Source organism: Bos indicus x Bos taurus, chromosome 14, assembly GCF_003369695.1.
Source record: "Bos indicus x Bos taurus breed Angus x Brahman F1 hybrid chromosome 14, Bos_hybrid_MaternalHap_v2.0, whole genome shotgun sequence".
NCBI classification, from domain to species: domain Eukaryota; kingdom Metazoa; phylum Chordata; class Mammalia; order Artiodactyla; family Bovidae; genus Bos; species Bos indicus x Bos taurus.
The window spans coordinates 36,199,037-36,216,015 of NC_040089.1; the positions used below are offsets into that span (position 1 = coordinate 36,199,037).

The 16,979-nt window shown below is 40.3% G+C and overlaps 1 protein-coding gene across 1 annotated transcript in view; it reads left to right on the top strand.

Moving 5' to 3' along the window:
* The window catches only part of KCNB2 (potassium voltage-gated channel subfamily B member 2), a 464,145-nt gene that overhangs the window by 29,728 nt on the left and 417,438 nt on the right, over positions 1–16,979 (top strand). The window contains exon 2 of the mRNA XM_027561172.1: positions 1,095–1,765. Coding sequence (XP_027416973.1) covers positions 1,187–1,765 — 579 coding nt within the window. The 5' untranslated portion in view covers positions 1,095–1,186. The remainder of the gene's footprint in view (positions 1–1,094; positions 1,766–16,979) is intronic.

Here is a 16,979-nt window from a genome sequence, read left to right on the forward strand (position 1 = left end):
GACTTTATACTGCCAGTTACATTGGATGTTTGTAGGGATTAAAGCATGGTTAAACCAGATTTGTTTCTTAGCAGATCATTCTAGAAGCTATACAGAGAATTTTTTTTTTTAATGTGGACAAAACCAGAGCTCAGGATATAGTTTCAGATGCTACTGTAGAAATGTAGGCAAGGGGTCTTCCCTGGTGGCTCAGCGGTAAAGAATCCACCTGCCAATGCAGGAGACAGGAGTTCCATCCTTGCTCCAGAAAGATTACACATGCCGTGGGACAACTAAGCCCATGTGCCTCAACTATGAAGCCTGTGCTCTAAAGCCCAGGAGTGGCAACTATTGAGCCCACACACTGCAACTACTGAGGCCCACCTACCATAGAGCCTGTGCACTGCAACAGGAGAAGCCACTGCACTGAGAAGCTCCTGCACCGCAACTAGAACAAAGCCCACACAGAAACGAAGTCCCAGCACAGCCAAAATAAATAAATAATGATAAAAATATTGTTTTAAATGAAGAAATGTAGGCAAGAGATGCTGAGAGTTTGAACAGCATGGTTCAGAGTAACAGGGACTGGGTAATACAGGCAGAGGGCTTAAGCAATGTTCAGGAGGTTCAGTTGGTTAAGACCTGGTGCTTATTTGCATGTGGACAGATGGATGGGAATTTCTTAGAGTTTTAGCTTGGGTAGCTAGCTCAGTGTGGGGGTGCAGAGGACCACACATCTGAGAAGGAACATGAACTGATGGGGAAGGTTGGAGGTGTGCTGGGTTTAGCCTGATGTGCCTGCGTTTCATTTGGGAAGAGTTGATCAGCACAAGGATAGTTCAAAGCTTGAGAAAGAGGTCTCCAGTGACAAATTTGGGAGCTGTCTGCCTATAGGTGTATAAAAAATTGAATACAGCTTCTTCTGCATAGTACATTGTGTGGTCTTTTCTTCCTTATGCCTTTTAAGTTTTAGCAAAGATGTACATCTCCATCAATACACAGTAATTATTGTTATACCTCCGGGTTGTGCACGAACAGCGGAGTGATCTCATAGAACAGGAAATGCTTTAGGAAAAATGCAAGTAACCAGAGGCTTTATGGTTGCTTTCTTCCAGGTGCATTCGTGGAAATGCCTGCCGCAGAGGGATCTAGCTTGAGTTGACCTTCCAGCGGCGCATCCTTTTGAGGACCCTTTGTGCAGTCCAAAATGGCAGAGAAGGTTCCCCCTGGCTTAAACAGGAAGACGTCAAGGTCGACACTTTCTCTTCCACCGGAACCAGTGGACATCATTAGGAGCAAAACGTGCTCCCGGAGGGTGAAGATCAACGTGGGGGGCCTCAACCACGAGGTCCTGTGGAGAACGTTGGACCGGTTGCCCAGGACCCGCCTGGGGAAGCTCCGGGACTGCAACACGCACGAGAGCCTTCTGGAGGTGTGCGATGACTACAACCTGAACGAGAACGAATATTTCTTCGATCGGCACCCAGGAGCCTTCACTTCCATTTTAAATTTCTACCGGACAGGGAAACTCCACATGATGGAAGAAATGTGCGCTCTCTCTTTCGGCCAAGAGCTTGATTACTGGGGGATCGATGAAATCTACTTAGAGTCGTGCTGCCAAGCCAGGTATCATCAAAAGAAGGAGCAGATGAATGAAGAACTGCGGCGGGAGGCGGAGACCATGCGGGAACGCGAGGGTGAAGAGTTTGATAACACCTGCTGCCCTGAGAAGAGAAAGAAACTCTGGGACCTGCTGGAGAAGCCCAACTCGTCCGTGGCTGCCAAGGTATGAAAAGCAAGAGTGTGACTTTCTTACGCATGGTTCAAAAAGGCGGTCCCTATATTCTAGAAAGTATGCTTTTCGTGGTTTAAGATGTTTGGGTAAGACGTAGCATAGGGTGTCTATGCAGGGAGACGTCCTTTCCAAGATCTTATGGAGTGAAATTGAGTTATTCTTATTGATAAGGCATACAGTGGCATTACTCTTTCCTAAGTGTTTTTTGTTACTTGGGAACAGCCTAGGTGCTTTGATGTTGAAGACTGCTGACCACCCAGATGCCGTCTGGGGTTGGTGACTTGAAGGCTGAGGGGAGAACATGAACTCAGATCCATCCGGTGTGGAGTCTTGCAGATAGGCCTGGGCACCATCCTGAATGAAGTTCGGTGCTGTCATTGAAAGTGGAGGAGGTGCCTCCTGGCCTGGTCCTCTGGAGGAGCAGGAGAGACTGGAGAGCATGGTCCAGTGTAGACCAGCAGGGCTGGAGGCCCCCATTGAGGAAGGATCCGCCTTATGAGGCAGTGTAAGGGGTGAATCAGTGTCAGCGTGCATCGACTGTCCCCCTCCTGTGAGGTCTGCTCTAACAGTGTTGTTTTTGTTGGTGTATAATTGTGTTCACAATTGAGATGTTCCCATATCTCAGATCATAAAGTGTTGGCTGAAAAGGAAGGTCAATTCATATTTTTCCATTGATCTTGGATACATCTCAATCTAAGAGTAAAAATTTTGGCCACTAATTTCAGCATTTAATTCAATTGCATGACAGTGTTCATCTAACTCTATTTGGAGCTTTGAGAGTTAGCAGAAACTGATTTTCATTGCATATATTTAGTTCTTTATTTCAGTATGAATTGTAAGTAAAAAGCCCAAAGAGTCATCTTTAGCTGCAGAAGCATAGGATTGACATTTTGTGCCAATTAGATGAAAATGGAATATGGAGTAGAGAAAACAGTGAATAATCCTATAAATTCTTTGGATTACTTACTGTCTTTTTTTCCAGTTGTCTTTTCTTATAAACAGTAAAAATTATGGAAATGTAATTGATTCTGTGTGCCTTTGACTGAAAATTACAATTCTCCATAATAGTTTACAGCATGTAAATAACATAAATTATCAACTGGATGCAGACTATCATAAAACTGCTTCTTGCACTGATTGATATTTCTAGTTTTGCATCTTTTGACTTATAAAGGCATTTTACTTTCCGGCCAGGATGTGGAACTAAATGGAATGAAATGTTATTTCTGCTGTTCATGATGAGGAAATGCACATTTTGTGGCAAATGAAAGGTTTCAACTAGGTCTTTTGTAGTTATGAATAATTTGTTTCCTTTTGTTTTATCTGTAAGAGAGAGATGTGGACTTTGGTTGAGAAAGGTTACTTCTCTTCCAATGTCAAACCTTTAAGTTACACATTTGAGTTACTACTAAAAACATGGAGTGAATTTTGAACCTGAATAAGATAAATTCTGGGTTTAGGGGAGTATTTTGGGTGTCAAATGAACTCTTTCAAGATTTTAGGCAATTGAGGAATAAATCATTGTACCACCAGATGGTCCAGAGGGAGTTAGCCAAATATAAGCAGCTAAATCAAAGAAAATTTGAAAGGCCAATTTGATTTATTTGCTGATAACATTATTAACACACATCTAAAATTAAGTATTGTTATAGAAAAAATTTCAAGTATGTACATATTTTTTCTGAAGAATTCCTGATAAGGATGCAATAATGTCAGTAATTTCATTCCTGAGATGACAGAGTTTGTTTAATCTCTAAATTTTAGACACAAAGCCATGTCTTGATCTCTAAGAAGGTGTTGTTGATAATGGCCTATTGTATATAGTTGTATATAATATAACACATATACACACCCCTCTACATCAGAGTATTTAAACCTGCTTCAGATTATGTTTGCACAGATATCTACCTGAAAACTATACCCAGCAGCCAAGGACTTTGGTTTTGGAAGATTTTGTGAAGTTGTAAATAATAAATATGGTTCCAAATTATTAATCAAGTTAAGCAAATCTCTGCTAGCCTAAGTAGATTCTCTACTGAATTTTCATGAAGGATTTGTGTTTGTTTGTTTAAATGTGTACATTTCCCTCTCTGTTTGAATGGGGAAATATTATACAAATTCTTTACATTTGATTGCATGGTAGTTAAGTGAAAGTATTGTTCATTTGTCTGAGGTTTGGAGCCTTTTAGAAACAGCTCTGAATGATGCCTTATACAAACCACTAACTACCTTTCCTGTACTCTTTTCTAGTCATCTAACTTGTTATTTTTCCAGAATAATTATTGGTGAGGGGAGTGCTAATGTGATGTGTGTGAATATGGGTGAATAGTATTTTTATAACTTGGAGAAAATTCATTTTGTCAGTGCTTCAGTAGGATTGTATTCTAGCTCTCACTATGTTATAGGTACATCAGGATCCTGCTTGTACTATGAAATTCTTATGCAGGAATGCTTGGAATCTGTGGTTTTTTTCTAACTTGTTTGAGAGGTAAGATAACTTTGGAGGAGAGTATCTGTTTACCTTGCTTTTTCAGTTATTGGGTGTGTGTGTGTGTGTGTGTATAAAGTCACTTCAGTCGTGTCCAACTTTTTGTGATGCTATGGACTATAGCCCACCAAGCTCCTCTGTCCATAGGATTCTCCAGGCAAGAATACTGGAGTGGGCTGCCATCGGTTATTGCTTATTCAGTTGAACGTTTATAGATGGTTCTCTGTGCACTACACACATTAGAGTAGACATGTAGAATCATTCCCTTCTCTCCGAAATTTAATAAATATTCTCTTAGATTAAACAGGGATTTCATATCCTAGAAAATATTTGTTTTTGTCTCTTTGGTTTTTCTGTATTTTATAATATTTCTGTAGTAAAATATAAATGTTATGAAATTATATAATCCCTAGTATAGCAGGAAAAATTCGACATTTTCTATCAAATATTCCATAGTAAGTTAAAATATCTATTCATTGACATGGAATAAATACTCAGTAATCTATTATGTAATAATTGTTCAGTCTGTCCTAGGGGTATCCACTGTGATATATAAAATTATTGCAAGGCCCACTGATCGGTCACACCATCTCTGGGTATGACCCTGACAATAACGATTCAGCTCTTATAGAACATGCTCCTTGGTGTCATTTCTATTCATTGAACTTTCTAGTATATTAATAAGTGGAGAAAAAGGCAAATAGAGTTTAAAAGCATGATATATTTAAAATGTCTATATTTAACAAATTAACATTTTTACACAGTTATAGAATACCATGAAATACAATTGTACTTTCCCAAAATAGACACTTTGTGAAAAACAAAGTGTTTTGGGGGGCATGGTATCATCTAGTAACGGGACCTGAGTTTATGTCTGTGTGATGGGCTTTGTCTATCCTGTGTCTCTGGTGACTGTAAATTTTCCCTCCCATAGAGATAATGTATAAAGTTTACATTTGAGACTATTTGTGAATGTGGGGTCCAGTCAAATGGGCCTGGGGGGGTGGTTGGGACCAGTCTCTGGGTTACCACCACATGGAATTGCAGGCTCTGGGACACCTGTCATAAGAACATGCAAGGGGAAGAGATGGGCTTAACTGGCTGCCAGTTTCCTGGGCAGTGATTTGGAATTAGATGTGATCCCGTACCTCTTCCAGCCCAGAGCAATTTAGTCAGCTTCTGAATTGGAAACATTTTATTTTTCTCTTTGGCCTCTTCCCAAAGGAACTGCAGTAGTGATTCCCTTTTAAATACTGCTTACAGCGACTCAGGTCTGAGAGGTGTTTGAAAGCATTTATTTAGGGGAAATGGTTCTATGTCTGCCAGGCTTATCAGCCTTTGGGATGAAAAACGGCCAGGAAGACGCACAGCCCATCTGAGAGTTGGAGGGGACTAGACTTTTCACTTTCATGCATTGGAGAAGGAAATGGCAACCCACTCCAGTATTCTTGCCTAGGGAATCCCAGGGACAGGGGAGCCTGGTGGGCTGCCGTCTATGGGGTCGCACAGAATCAGACACGACTGAAGCGACTTAGCAGCAGCAGCAGCAGCAGACTCAGTACAGTACAGCGCCCTCCCTAGGGTATCTGAGGAAGGTCAAGGGCAAAGGAAGTCAGTGGGTCTTCAGACAAACCCAATTAGGAATGGCTGAGCCCAAGAGGCAAACCTCAACCTGGCAAGGAAGTGGACGTGGTATGCAGACAGTGCTCTATAGCCTTCTCATGTGAAATTCTGCTTTCCATCTGGCGGATTGTTACTGGGCATGGTGGGGAGATCAAGGATAACTTTGGGGGCCAAGAGGTCTGGTACAGGTCTGTTATTCCAGGGAAGGTGAGAAATCTTAAGAAGCCACAGGCATGGAGAAGATGTGAGGCAGCTTCCCAGAATGAACCTCCCTGAGTTATGGGCAAGGGTTCCCGTGGTACATTTCCTGCTTGTCTCCCATGTTATGAGGAACCTTACCCTTACCCCTGGGTTGGTTATGGTAGTGAAAGACACTTTTTCTTTTCTTACTTTTTCTTTCTTAAGTCTTGCTTATTTGAGTTGAGTGTCTGTGAAAGTGAAAGGGTTTGTGGCTCAGTCATGTCTCACTCTTTGCGACCCCATGGATGGTAGCCTGCCAGGCTCCTCTGTCCATGGGATTCCCCAGGCAAGAACGCTGGAATGGGTTCCCATTCCCTTATCTTCCAGACCCAGGGATTGAACCCCGGTCTCCTGCATTGCAGGCGGACTCTTTGCCATCTGAGACCCCAGAGAAACACTAGGTGTCTTTGGTTGTAAGTAAAAGAAATGTGCTGCCAATAGCAGTAGTAGAACAGCATGGTGTCCGTAGCTCCTGAATGTGAAATATCCCAGTTTCAACTCCCAGGGCAGGGACAAGTTCAATCCTCAGTTTGTCCCAAGTCTGAAATCTCAGGGGGAGTGTTCAGCTTAGGCCAAGTACCTACTCTAAGCCGACCAGCTGTGGTTAGGGCAGCCAACAGGTCGATCCCAGGGGTCAGGTCAGGAAACCAGACTGTAAGCAGTCTTAATAAGAACAATATAAGGACATTATCACTTCTGCCACTTCTGTTCATCTGAGCCAGCACAGAGAGAGCCACCCAACAGCCCTGTTGGACAGGATCCTGGGTCACTGGGGGCTACTGTTTATCATCTGCTTCTCTCTCTTCAGTTTTCCCATTTCCCCTCAGCTGCCACTTTTTTTAAGGGTTGCCTTTTCCCCATTCTCTTCTCCTCCTCCCTTTCCCCAACCCCCCTTCTCTCTCTCTGTCTCTCTTTCATCCTCAGGAAAATGGAAATGATGATTGAGTAAAGAATTATTAACTTTTTCAGTAATGACCCCCTAAGGAAAAAATTAAGCTAAATTTAAATTCTCTCTAAAGAAAGTTACTGCATATGAAGGAATATGATTTTGTCAGGTAGGTTCGACACTAAAGGGCTACAAACTATTGAAATAGCTAAGAATTTTTTCACCCCTGCCCACAAGAACCAATTTTCTCCTCTTGGCAATGACACTGAGAATGCATCGAATGGAAGAAGGCAATGACTGTGTTTCCTGCTTCTGGCTTATGAGCTCCAAGGTATTCACGTGGCCACCATCACTGGTGGGATGCAGCAGAGTCCTTACAGCAAGCATGGGAAGGGTCTGAAAACCTTGGTTATCATTGGATCCAGAGGGAAGTTGGCCAGGATAGATGTCTGCAGTCTGTCACCAGGCCTCCAGCTCTCTGAGGAGCCAGAGACCAAAGTTATGAGTTTCCCAGGAAACGGTGCCTGTTAGTCGCCCTTCGATGATAACCGCCCTGTCTATTCTGATGGAATTAGAGTGTAGACCTTTCAAGTCACAGAAATAGTAAAAAGAAAATAAATCCAAATAAAACAAAACTCCTGTGCATTCATCAGGAGGAAAAGAATATTTAACATTCTGATTCTATTTATAGTATGTGGATCAGTTAGTCTCATGCTTTGAATGAAAAAAGAAAGGTATGAAAACAGAGCCATAAATTATTTTCTTTTAGTCCAAGAAGAGAACTTTCACATGTTATGCATGTGTATATATACATATATATATAAACACACACGCATAATTCTCTGCTATACACACACACACACACATATATACATACACATATATGTGTCTCTCTCTATATATAGTCAGGTGAACAACACTGCTCATACAAAACCCTCAGTTTAGCTTTCTGATAACTTTCTTAATGATTAACAGTAATAGTAACCATCAAAACCATAAATGGGTGACCCAAAATAAACACTGCCATGTGAATACACACAGAAATCTCCCTGCATTGGGCCCCTCTGTGGATTGAGCGTACTGTAGCTCTTGCCTTGAATCATCAGTGGCCTAATTAGTGCACTGGTCATGCTGTTTCTGTGTTGAATGCTTGCTGATTTTGCTTCTTGGCCTTTCCTTTCTGCATTCCAGCTGCACAGATTAGGTTTTTGCGTTTTTCTGATAACAGGGCACAAGGGTTTGGAGGTGCTCAAAGGAGTTAACAGAACTTGGCCAGTCTGTGGATGATTCAATTGGAGATAAGTTTTTCTTTTTTAAAATATATAATCCATGAAGACTAACAGGCTGAAAGTCTGGAGGAAATTAGGTATAAGAGAATAAAACAGATAAGGTAGAAAACAACATTGGGCTTTTAAAGAATATTATTTATTTTTAATTGGAGGATAATTGCTTTACAATATTGTGTTGGTTTCTGCCAGATACCAACATGAATCAGCCATAGGTGTACGTATGTCCCCTCCCTCTTGAAAATCCCTCCCACCTTCCTCTCTTTGATGAAGATGGCTCAGTTACTCCATTGTTTGGTTCCAGATCCATGCATCTCTGCTTTTCCCAAAAAGCTGCCCTGAAAATGCACCACTCTTTGTCCACTTGGCCTCATTTGATCAGAAAGAGAAAGGTGAAAAAAATAAATTGCTAGAAAATTCACATCCCACGTGCTTTTAGCAGCTGCTGCTGCTGCTAAGTCGCTTCAGTCGTGTCTGACTCTGTGCGGCCCCATGGACGGCAGCCCACCAGGCTCCCCCGTCCCTGGGATTCTCCAGGCAAGAATACTGGAGTAGGTTGACATTTCCTTCTCCAGTGCATGAAAGTGAAAAGTGAAAGTGAAGTCTCTCCAACTGTTTGTGACCCCATGGACTGCAGCCTACCAGGCTCCTCTGCCCATGGGATTTTCCAGGCAAGAACACTGGAGTGGGTTGCCATTGCCTTCTCTGGTGCTTTTAGCAGAGGGGGCCGTAAGTCCTGGTTTTGCTGAGAATACCCCAGTTAAAGTTGTTAGACTTTTGCCCTACTCTAATTATTAATAACATCTCCTTTCATTCTTAAAAAGTGTCCCAATTTGAACAATAAGCCATGTGATCACCTTACACGAGAGTATTTTTTTAAAAAGAAATTATCCACAAATCGTGTATGTTTCATTTCCTCTTTACTTCTTGGTTATGTCTTAAGAGGGCAGTCTTAATTTTCATCTCTTGAAAAATCACTAGTTTCCATTAAATACTAAAAGAAGACATTCAGATTCCTTTCAAGCTTGATTTTTAAACCTCAATAAGTAATTATCATTTTCAAAGTAAAACAAAAAACAACTAAAGAGTTCTTTCTACATTATCTAATGTTATCTCAGAACATCAGTAGTATTTAAATATTCTGGTTTTAAAAATCCACGTATACTGCTTTGGTTATTAACAGATTTGTTTTCTTTATTTCAAGTGAGAGACTTTATAAAGTGACAAATGTACTACTTTAGGTAAGCATAAGTATTATGAAGGAATGGTCACAATATTTAACACTCTCCACTTTGGAAGGCTCTAGAATGGTTTGAATAATGTTTTAGATTAAGTATTCTTATCTGAGCTTTATCTCCCGTTAAAAAAAAATAAGCTAAACCAACACTTTCCAAATACTAAGAGTTTATAAGAAAGTTCCCATGATGTATATGCCTTGGCGTTGGACAGCTTGCCCGTCCTATTAGCTTTTTAAGCACTCTTTTGTCTAGTGGAACTTTGCCCTGAAAATTTCATCGAATTAATTGTATGATACTGCCGTCTTGTAACTGCTTTTATTCCACAGGAGATGGTTAGTCTCTGCCTCATCCATGTGTATTTATATTGTTACTATTTAACTTTTCCCCTGGTGTGTTAGGATATTCAGGTCACCCTGGTAACGATCCCTTAGTGCTGTGATATGGTACGGACATGGGCTCCCCTGGTGCCTCAGCAGCAAAGAATCTGCCTGCCAATGCCTGCCAGTGCATGAGACATGGGTTCAGTCCCTGGGTCTGGAAGATTCCCTGGAGAAGGAAATGGCAATCCACTTCAGTATTCCTGCATGGAAAATTCCATGGACAGAGGAGCCTGGCAGGCTACAGTCCACAGGGTCATAAGGAGTTGGACATGACTGAACAACTAATCAAGAATATGGTACAGATATAGCAGTTAGTTGCATTGGAGCTCTGAATTTCGCTGATCTTTCCCTTTTTTCTAGCCACTGACATATTTTACAAAAACATTTGTCATATAGAATGAAATGAAATACTCTCTTTCCAAAGAACTTGTTAATACTTGTTTGTTATGGAATGTCAAAGTAGCCAATTTGAATATTAATATTGCATATGAAATATTGAGCTTTTATTTATATTAAATATTGTATAAATTGAATCATCAAAAATAAAAAGTTTTGGGCACTTTCTTTATTTTAACTGGTCAAACCTTCCACCTTGTTCCACAAAAGAGACAGTTCATGAGAAATACATACACTTGGAGTTCAAATAAAATAACAAAAAAGAATTTAAAGCAAAAAATAACACGAGAAAAAACATATTTTAAATTGTCCCAGTAACAATAGAGAATGCTTCATATTTTGCAAAATGCTTTGCATAATTTTAATTTTAAAATGACAGTCTAACAATTTAATAATAGAGTTGAAATTTATAAACAAAATTTTGTGTTCATGATTAGAAAAATTTACCCATCTGTCTTTAGAGAAACTTGTTTACTGACTCAAAGTAAGAACCATTCTTAACACAGAGACTCTGTATACAGATGTGAATTGAACATTGATAAGAAAAAATTTTTTTAAATAATTATCAAAGTTGATTCTAGATAAATTACTGAAATAAAAATTCCTTTTGATCAAAATATGATTACATAGGAAAAAATAATCCTTGCTGCTAATGTACAATTTGTGAAATAACCAAAGATTATGATAAAATTTTTTTAATTTTGATGTTGATTTAGCATTGATGGTTTTATGCTATTTGAGAGTAACCCCCAGAGTACCATGACATTCAATAATCTATAATGTGTGAGGTATAAATCTGAACTCTGTATAATGTAAGGTTTGTCTGTAGCAACTAGTGACTTAATGAGTTTAGCTGGCCACCAGGCACTGTTACCTTCTCCCAATCTGTTTTTTTCCTCTGGTTGTCATATATACTAACTGTCATTAACTGCTCCTATATTTAATGGGGGGGGGGTGGGTGGGGATCCTATGGTATCATAGAGATTCATACAGGACACATCCTTCATTTAAAATATCCTATTTAAAAATAATAAGAGTGATAAGAGCTTTTAAGGCATCAGTCAGAGTGAAAATTTTTCTTGTCCACCAGTAGCCAAGGTGGTCGTTAAAACCTTTCCTACCTCTGCAGCGGAGCAGAGAAGGATAAAAGAGTTCCCAGGTCACGGCTGCCAGCATTTTCCATGGAGTATGTGACATTGGAGGCAAGCTGTACTTCCTATATCTGTAACGCTGTAGTTGATGATAGCTTTATAGTTTACAGTGAGAACTCTGAAGAATTTCAAGAGACAGAGACTTCTCAGCAATTGTTCTGTCAATTGACACACAAACATAACCAATCTAGAAAAAAGCTGTTTGACATCGATCAGCTGGGAACAGAGAACTACAGTGATGGGCAATGGGAAAGTGGGGGAGGAGGAAGGTGTTTGTTCTCATCCTTCTAAAACTTTTCCAGGAGACACTGAAAGTGAACATCAGAGCGCTATCGGACTCTGCACCTATGTATTATTCATTTGCAGCTGTGTATACATCCGTGTTTAAGTTAGCTCGTTAGCTAATGCAGAAAATGAATGGATTTTTTCCCCTCTAAAGTCATCCCCTTTAATGTCTTTATAAAGCTTTAAATGAAACAGTTCTGGATATTACCAGCTATCAAGTAGATGACTCCAACTGATGTTTGTGGTCAAGTTTCTGTGTCTTGGGTGGGCGAACCACGCAGCAGCAGCCTTCACATAGTGTCACCTGAACTAGGTCAGTTCTGGAGTGTGTGTGTATGAGAGTGTTTCTCATATACTGAGTTGACTGAAAAGTTCATTTGGGTTTTTCAAACGATGTTATGGAAAAACTGAAAGGAACTTTTTGGTCAACTCAATATAATACAATGCTACCTCTCCATTAGAATGTATTATAAAAATCCACCTGCACAAAAATGCAATGAGCTTCAACCTGTGTTTGGTAACTTAAGATAGGTACAGCTTTGTCATCCAATTAAGACAGCTTGTTCAGAATATAAAGTTTGTAGTTAAATATAAAGCTAATCTGATTGGGCATGAAGTCCATGGAAGTGTTCTAATGGTCCAAGAATAGCAGGAAGAAGTATTTTCATTAGTATCCCAGGATTTTGTTTCAGGATGCTAGAGGTCATCGCCACCCTGGATTTCATGCCTTTACTTATGTCTTGTTGAGTCACTCTCGACATAACCACAAGTGTTGAATGCTACTTTAAATAGCTCCTCAAGCCTAAGCCACAGCAGGACAAGGACGGCCAAGTAATCCCAGCGCAGCTCTGAATGGGGTTGCTTGATTGGAGCATCCTTCACTGCAGTCAACCTCAGGATATCTGCATATGAATGAAAGAATCTCCAACCTTCTGATCATTGTTTTATTTAATGTTAATATAAAACGTAGAGTGTGATTTTAGATGTTGGTGTGCAGTTATCTTATCTGGTGTCATCTAAATTAAATCCACAGCCAAATGTGTTCCTCATATTCGTTTTTTTTTTTTTTTTTAATTCGTATTTTAGTTTGCATCTTGGAGTTAACTCTGTTTTTGGCAACATTTTGTATAGGACTATCTAACTTGTGGGTTTCTCTGATGGCTCAGTGGTAAAGAACCCATCTGCCATACAGGAGATAAGTTCTATCCCTGGGTCAGGAAGGTCTCCTGGAGAAGGAAATGGCTACCCCCTCCAGTGTTCTTGCCTGGGAAATCCCATGGACAGAGGAGCCTGGCGGGCTATAGTTCGTGCGGTTGCAAAGAGTCAGTCATGACTTAGCAACTAAACAACAATCTAACTTATACATTGGTGTCCAAACCCGCTGTTTCAGCCAGAATTTGGTTGAATTGGAAAGTAAATCACACCACTGTCTATGAAGTATAGCAGCAGATTTGTACTGTGATAAATTAGATGTATTTCATTAATACAGTGGAAAACTAGCAGAGACCCTGTATAATATCCTTAAGGTAAGCATCGGGTTCTATTTCAGTGCAGTTTTTAGTTTAGAGGCAGAAAAATACTGGTAAGAAATCTTGTTTTTAAAAAGGTGATAATTTGCTATACTACAGATGCAATGAACTACATATGCAATGAAAGGAATATGAAATGGTAGGCTAGAATCTAGGAGAACATGAATTTATGCTTATATATTTGCTATGTACAAAAGCTAGTACATTTTATTACATTTCGTAAATGAGTTCTGCAGGTGTGAAAATTACTGTATTATATAAGTAAAGTAATTGAATTATGAGTAATATTAAAATTCAAAGCAAAGATCTGTTTTAAGCACTGGTATTTATTTTTCAAAGTCTTGCTCATGAGCCATTATAAATATTTTAAATTGCATGGCGTGTTTACAAAGTGCTAATCACCTACACTTTTTTTCCCCCAAAGTTTTGTATGTAGATTATACATGAAGTAGCTTAAAGGAGAGCAAACCATTTGATAGGCTTATTTGATTAATAACATTATATTGGGTATGCTTATCTATTGGAAAAAAAATGTTACAACGGAAAAAATTGCTTTGTGTTCTGTAGGTGCCTGTGTTTGTTAAGTTATCCGGCGAATGCCAAAGTGCTGATGAACTTTTCTACCCCATTGCCCTTTGAGGCATACATCTGAAACTGAGTCTGAAGATCAGCTGATAGTCTGTGCTGTTTTATCAGACATTCTGACCTAGCTGTGATGCTGTGGCCTCACAGTGTAATTTTAGTTAAGAAAAAGTTCTCCAAGGTGCCAGGTTGCCACCAGTGGGCACTTTGAAAAATATCCAAATGCCTTTCTCACTGCAGCTCAACTCAAAGGAAGCAATGTCTTTATTGCTTCCTTTCAGCTCTTATTTCCTGTCTGTCTGAGGAGGCTCACCTTCTGCTTGTCCTCTTTGCTTACATACCTGCTTCTTAGCTCATTCACCTGGGTCAGCGCTTCCACGGGAATACAAAAGAAACCCTGTTCCCCTGCTTGCTCCACACACAGCCCTGCAGGTTCCCTCCAGAGTCTTCCTCATCAAGGCCTGTTTGGGCGGCACTTTCTTTTTTTAATTGGAGGATAATTGCTTTATAATGTTGTATTGTTTCCCTTCATACATCAACATGAATTAGCCATAGGTACACACTTATCCCCCCTCTCTTGAACGTCCCTCGCACCTCATCCTACCCCTCTAGGTCTTCACAGAGCACCAAACTGAGTTCCCTGTGCTGCATAGCAACTCCCGTTAACTATCTGTTTCACACATGGTGATGTATATATTTCAATGCTACTCTCTCAGTTCGTTCACACTCCTTCCTCTGCTGTGCCCACACATCTGTTCTCTATGTCTGAGTCTCTATTCCTGCCCTGCAAATATGTTCATCAGTATCATTTTTCTAGATTCCATTTATATGTATTAATATATGATATTTGTTTTTCTCTTTCTGACTTACTTCACTTTGTATAACAGGCTCTAGGTTCATCCACCTCATAGAACGGACTCAAATTTGTTCATTTTTATGGTTAAGTAGTATTCCATAGTATATATGTACCACAGTTTCCTTATCCACTCATCCGTCAATGGACATCTAGGTTGCTTCCATGTCCTGACTACTTTAAATAGCACTGCAATGGACATTGGAATACATGTGTATTTCTCAATAATGGTTTTCTCTGGGTATGCACCCAGTATTGGGATTGCTAGGTCATATGGTAGTTTTGTTCCTTGTTTTTAAATAAATCTCCATACTGTTTTCCATAGTGGCTGTATCAATTTACATTCCCACTAACAGTGCAAGAGGATTCCCTTTACTCCACACTCTCCAGCATTGTTGTTTGTAGATTTTTTTAATGATGGCCGTTCTGACCAGTGTGAGGTGATACCTCATTGTAGTTTTGATTTGCATTTCTCTAATAATAAGCAATATTGAGCCTTTTTTCATGTGTTTATTAGCCATCTGGATGGGTGACACTTTCTTGAACAGCTATTGATTTCCATTTAATTTGACTCCATATGGATTTCACATTTGTCTTTAGCCTGGCTCTCAATCTTTTCCTGAGATGACAGCTACCAGATGTCAGCGAAATTGAATACAGTGAAGAGTCCAGATGAGAGACGGGAGAGCATCCTGAAAAAATCCAGACTTCATTTTTGTCTGGAATTTACAATTTTTTTAATATTTAATTTTATTTGTTTGGTTGTGCCAGATCTTAGTTGCAGCATGGGAACTCTTAGTTGCGGCATGTGGTATCTAGTTCTCTGACTGGGAATTGAACCTGGGCCCCCTGCATTGGGAATTCAGAGACTTAGCCACTGGTCCACTAGGGGATCTCTGTCTTTAATTTATAAACAGGCATCTATGTTTCTTCATCCTAAGCATCAGAGCCTGAGAGTAGGTAGGTATTTTTTCTTTTCAACTCTTTAAAAGCAATGTCAAAATATTAATAGTACTTTTCCTCTTTGTTTGAGAGAAACTGATTCTTCACCCACCCGGTTCCTTCTCTTAATCCATGAGCTCTGCCCATGAAATGAAGCCTCTGTTTTAAACAGAAATTTAACTCTGGGGAAAGAGACTGTGGTTAATTGATACCTGATACAGTCACAGATGGGTTTTCCAGGTGGCACCAGTGATAAAAGAACTCACCTGCCAATGCAGGAGACATAAGAGATGCAGGTTTGATCCCTGGGTTTGGAAGATCCTCTGAAGGAGGGCACGGCAACCCACTCCAGTATTCTTGCCTGGAGAATCCCATGGACAGATGGTCCACAAGGTCACAAAAAGTCAGACACGACTGAAGCAACTGAGCACACGCACAGTCACAGATGCTTTTTCAAGGCTGTACCAACTTTTGTTTTCAAAGTCTTCTGTGAGATCTAGCTATCACTTCCTAATATCACCAGAGTTCTTGCTACACTTTCACTCTGTCTCTTATCCTGAGCCAGTTGTTTTTTATTCTAACAATAGCTCCTCCTTCACAACCTGGTAAAAAACAAACCTTGTTCCCTGAAGTCCAGAGTCATGATGTGAAGGCCACGTTTTCTTGTCCCTTCAGTAATTAGGATGACCTTCCTGAAAGGGCAGGAGGGAAAGAATTTATATTGGGTGTCTGCTGTGTGCCGTACATAGAATTGGGAGATGTTTCACGTTGACCTTACAACAGAGGTCGGCAAATGTTTTCTGTCGAGGGCCAGGTAGTAAATGTTTTCAGCTTAGGAGGCCTCTGATGGTCTCTGTCAGTGCTACTTAGATCTTCCTAGTGTGAAAGGAGCCAGACCCACATAAAGAAATGGGCCTATCTGGGATCCAATAAACCTTGACAGCAGCCTGGATCTGGCTCGTGGGCCATAATTTGCCTACCTCTACCTTATATCAATGTCATGAAAGAAACAATCCCGTTATACAGTTAAGAGGGCTGCAACTCAGAAATATCAAATCCGTGAGTATTGCCCCTCGCTAAGTTGCGCATTGGGATTTGTATCTGTTCTGTTGGAAGCCTGACTTTCCCATGGCGCTTCCTGTCCAGCTGTGTTTATCAGTGCTTTCTCATCATCGTCCAGTGTTCCTGTCCCAGCTGAAGAGTCATCGAAGACTTTGGTTTGTGGCTAAAAATCATCTTCTTACTGTACCCCTTGGGTGTCACTGGGGACGACTACCTGTCATTCAGTTCCAGCTTTAATATTCCTCATCTTGAGCAACTTAGCAC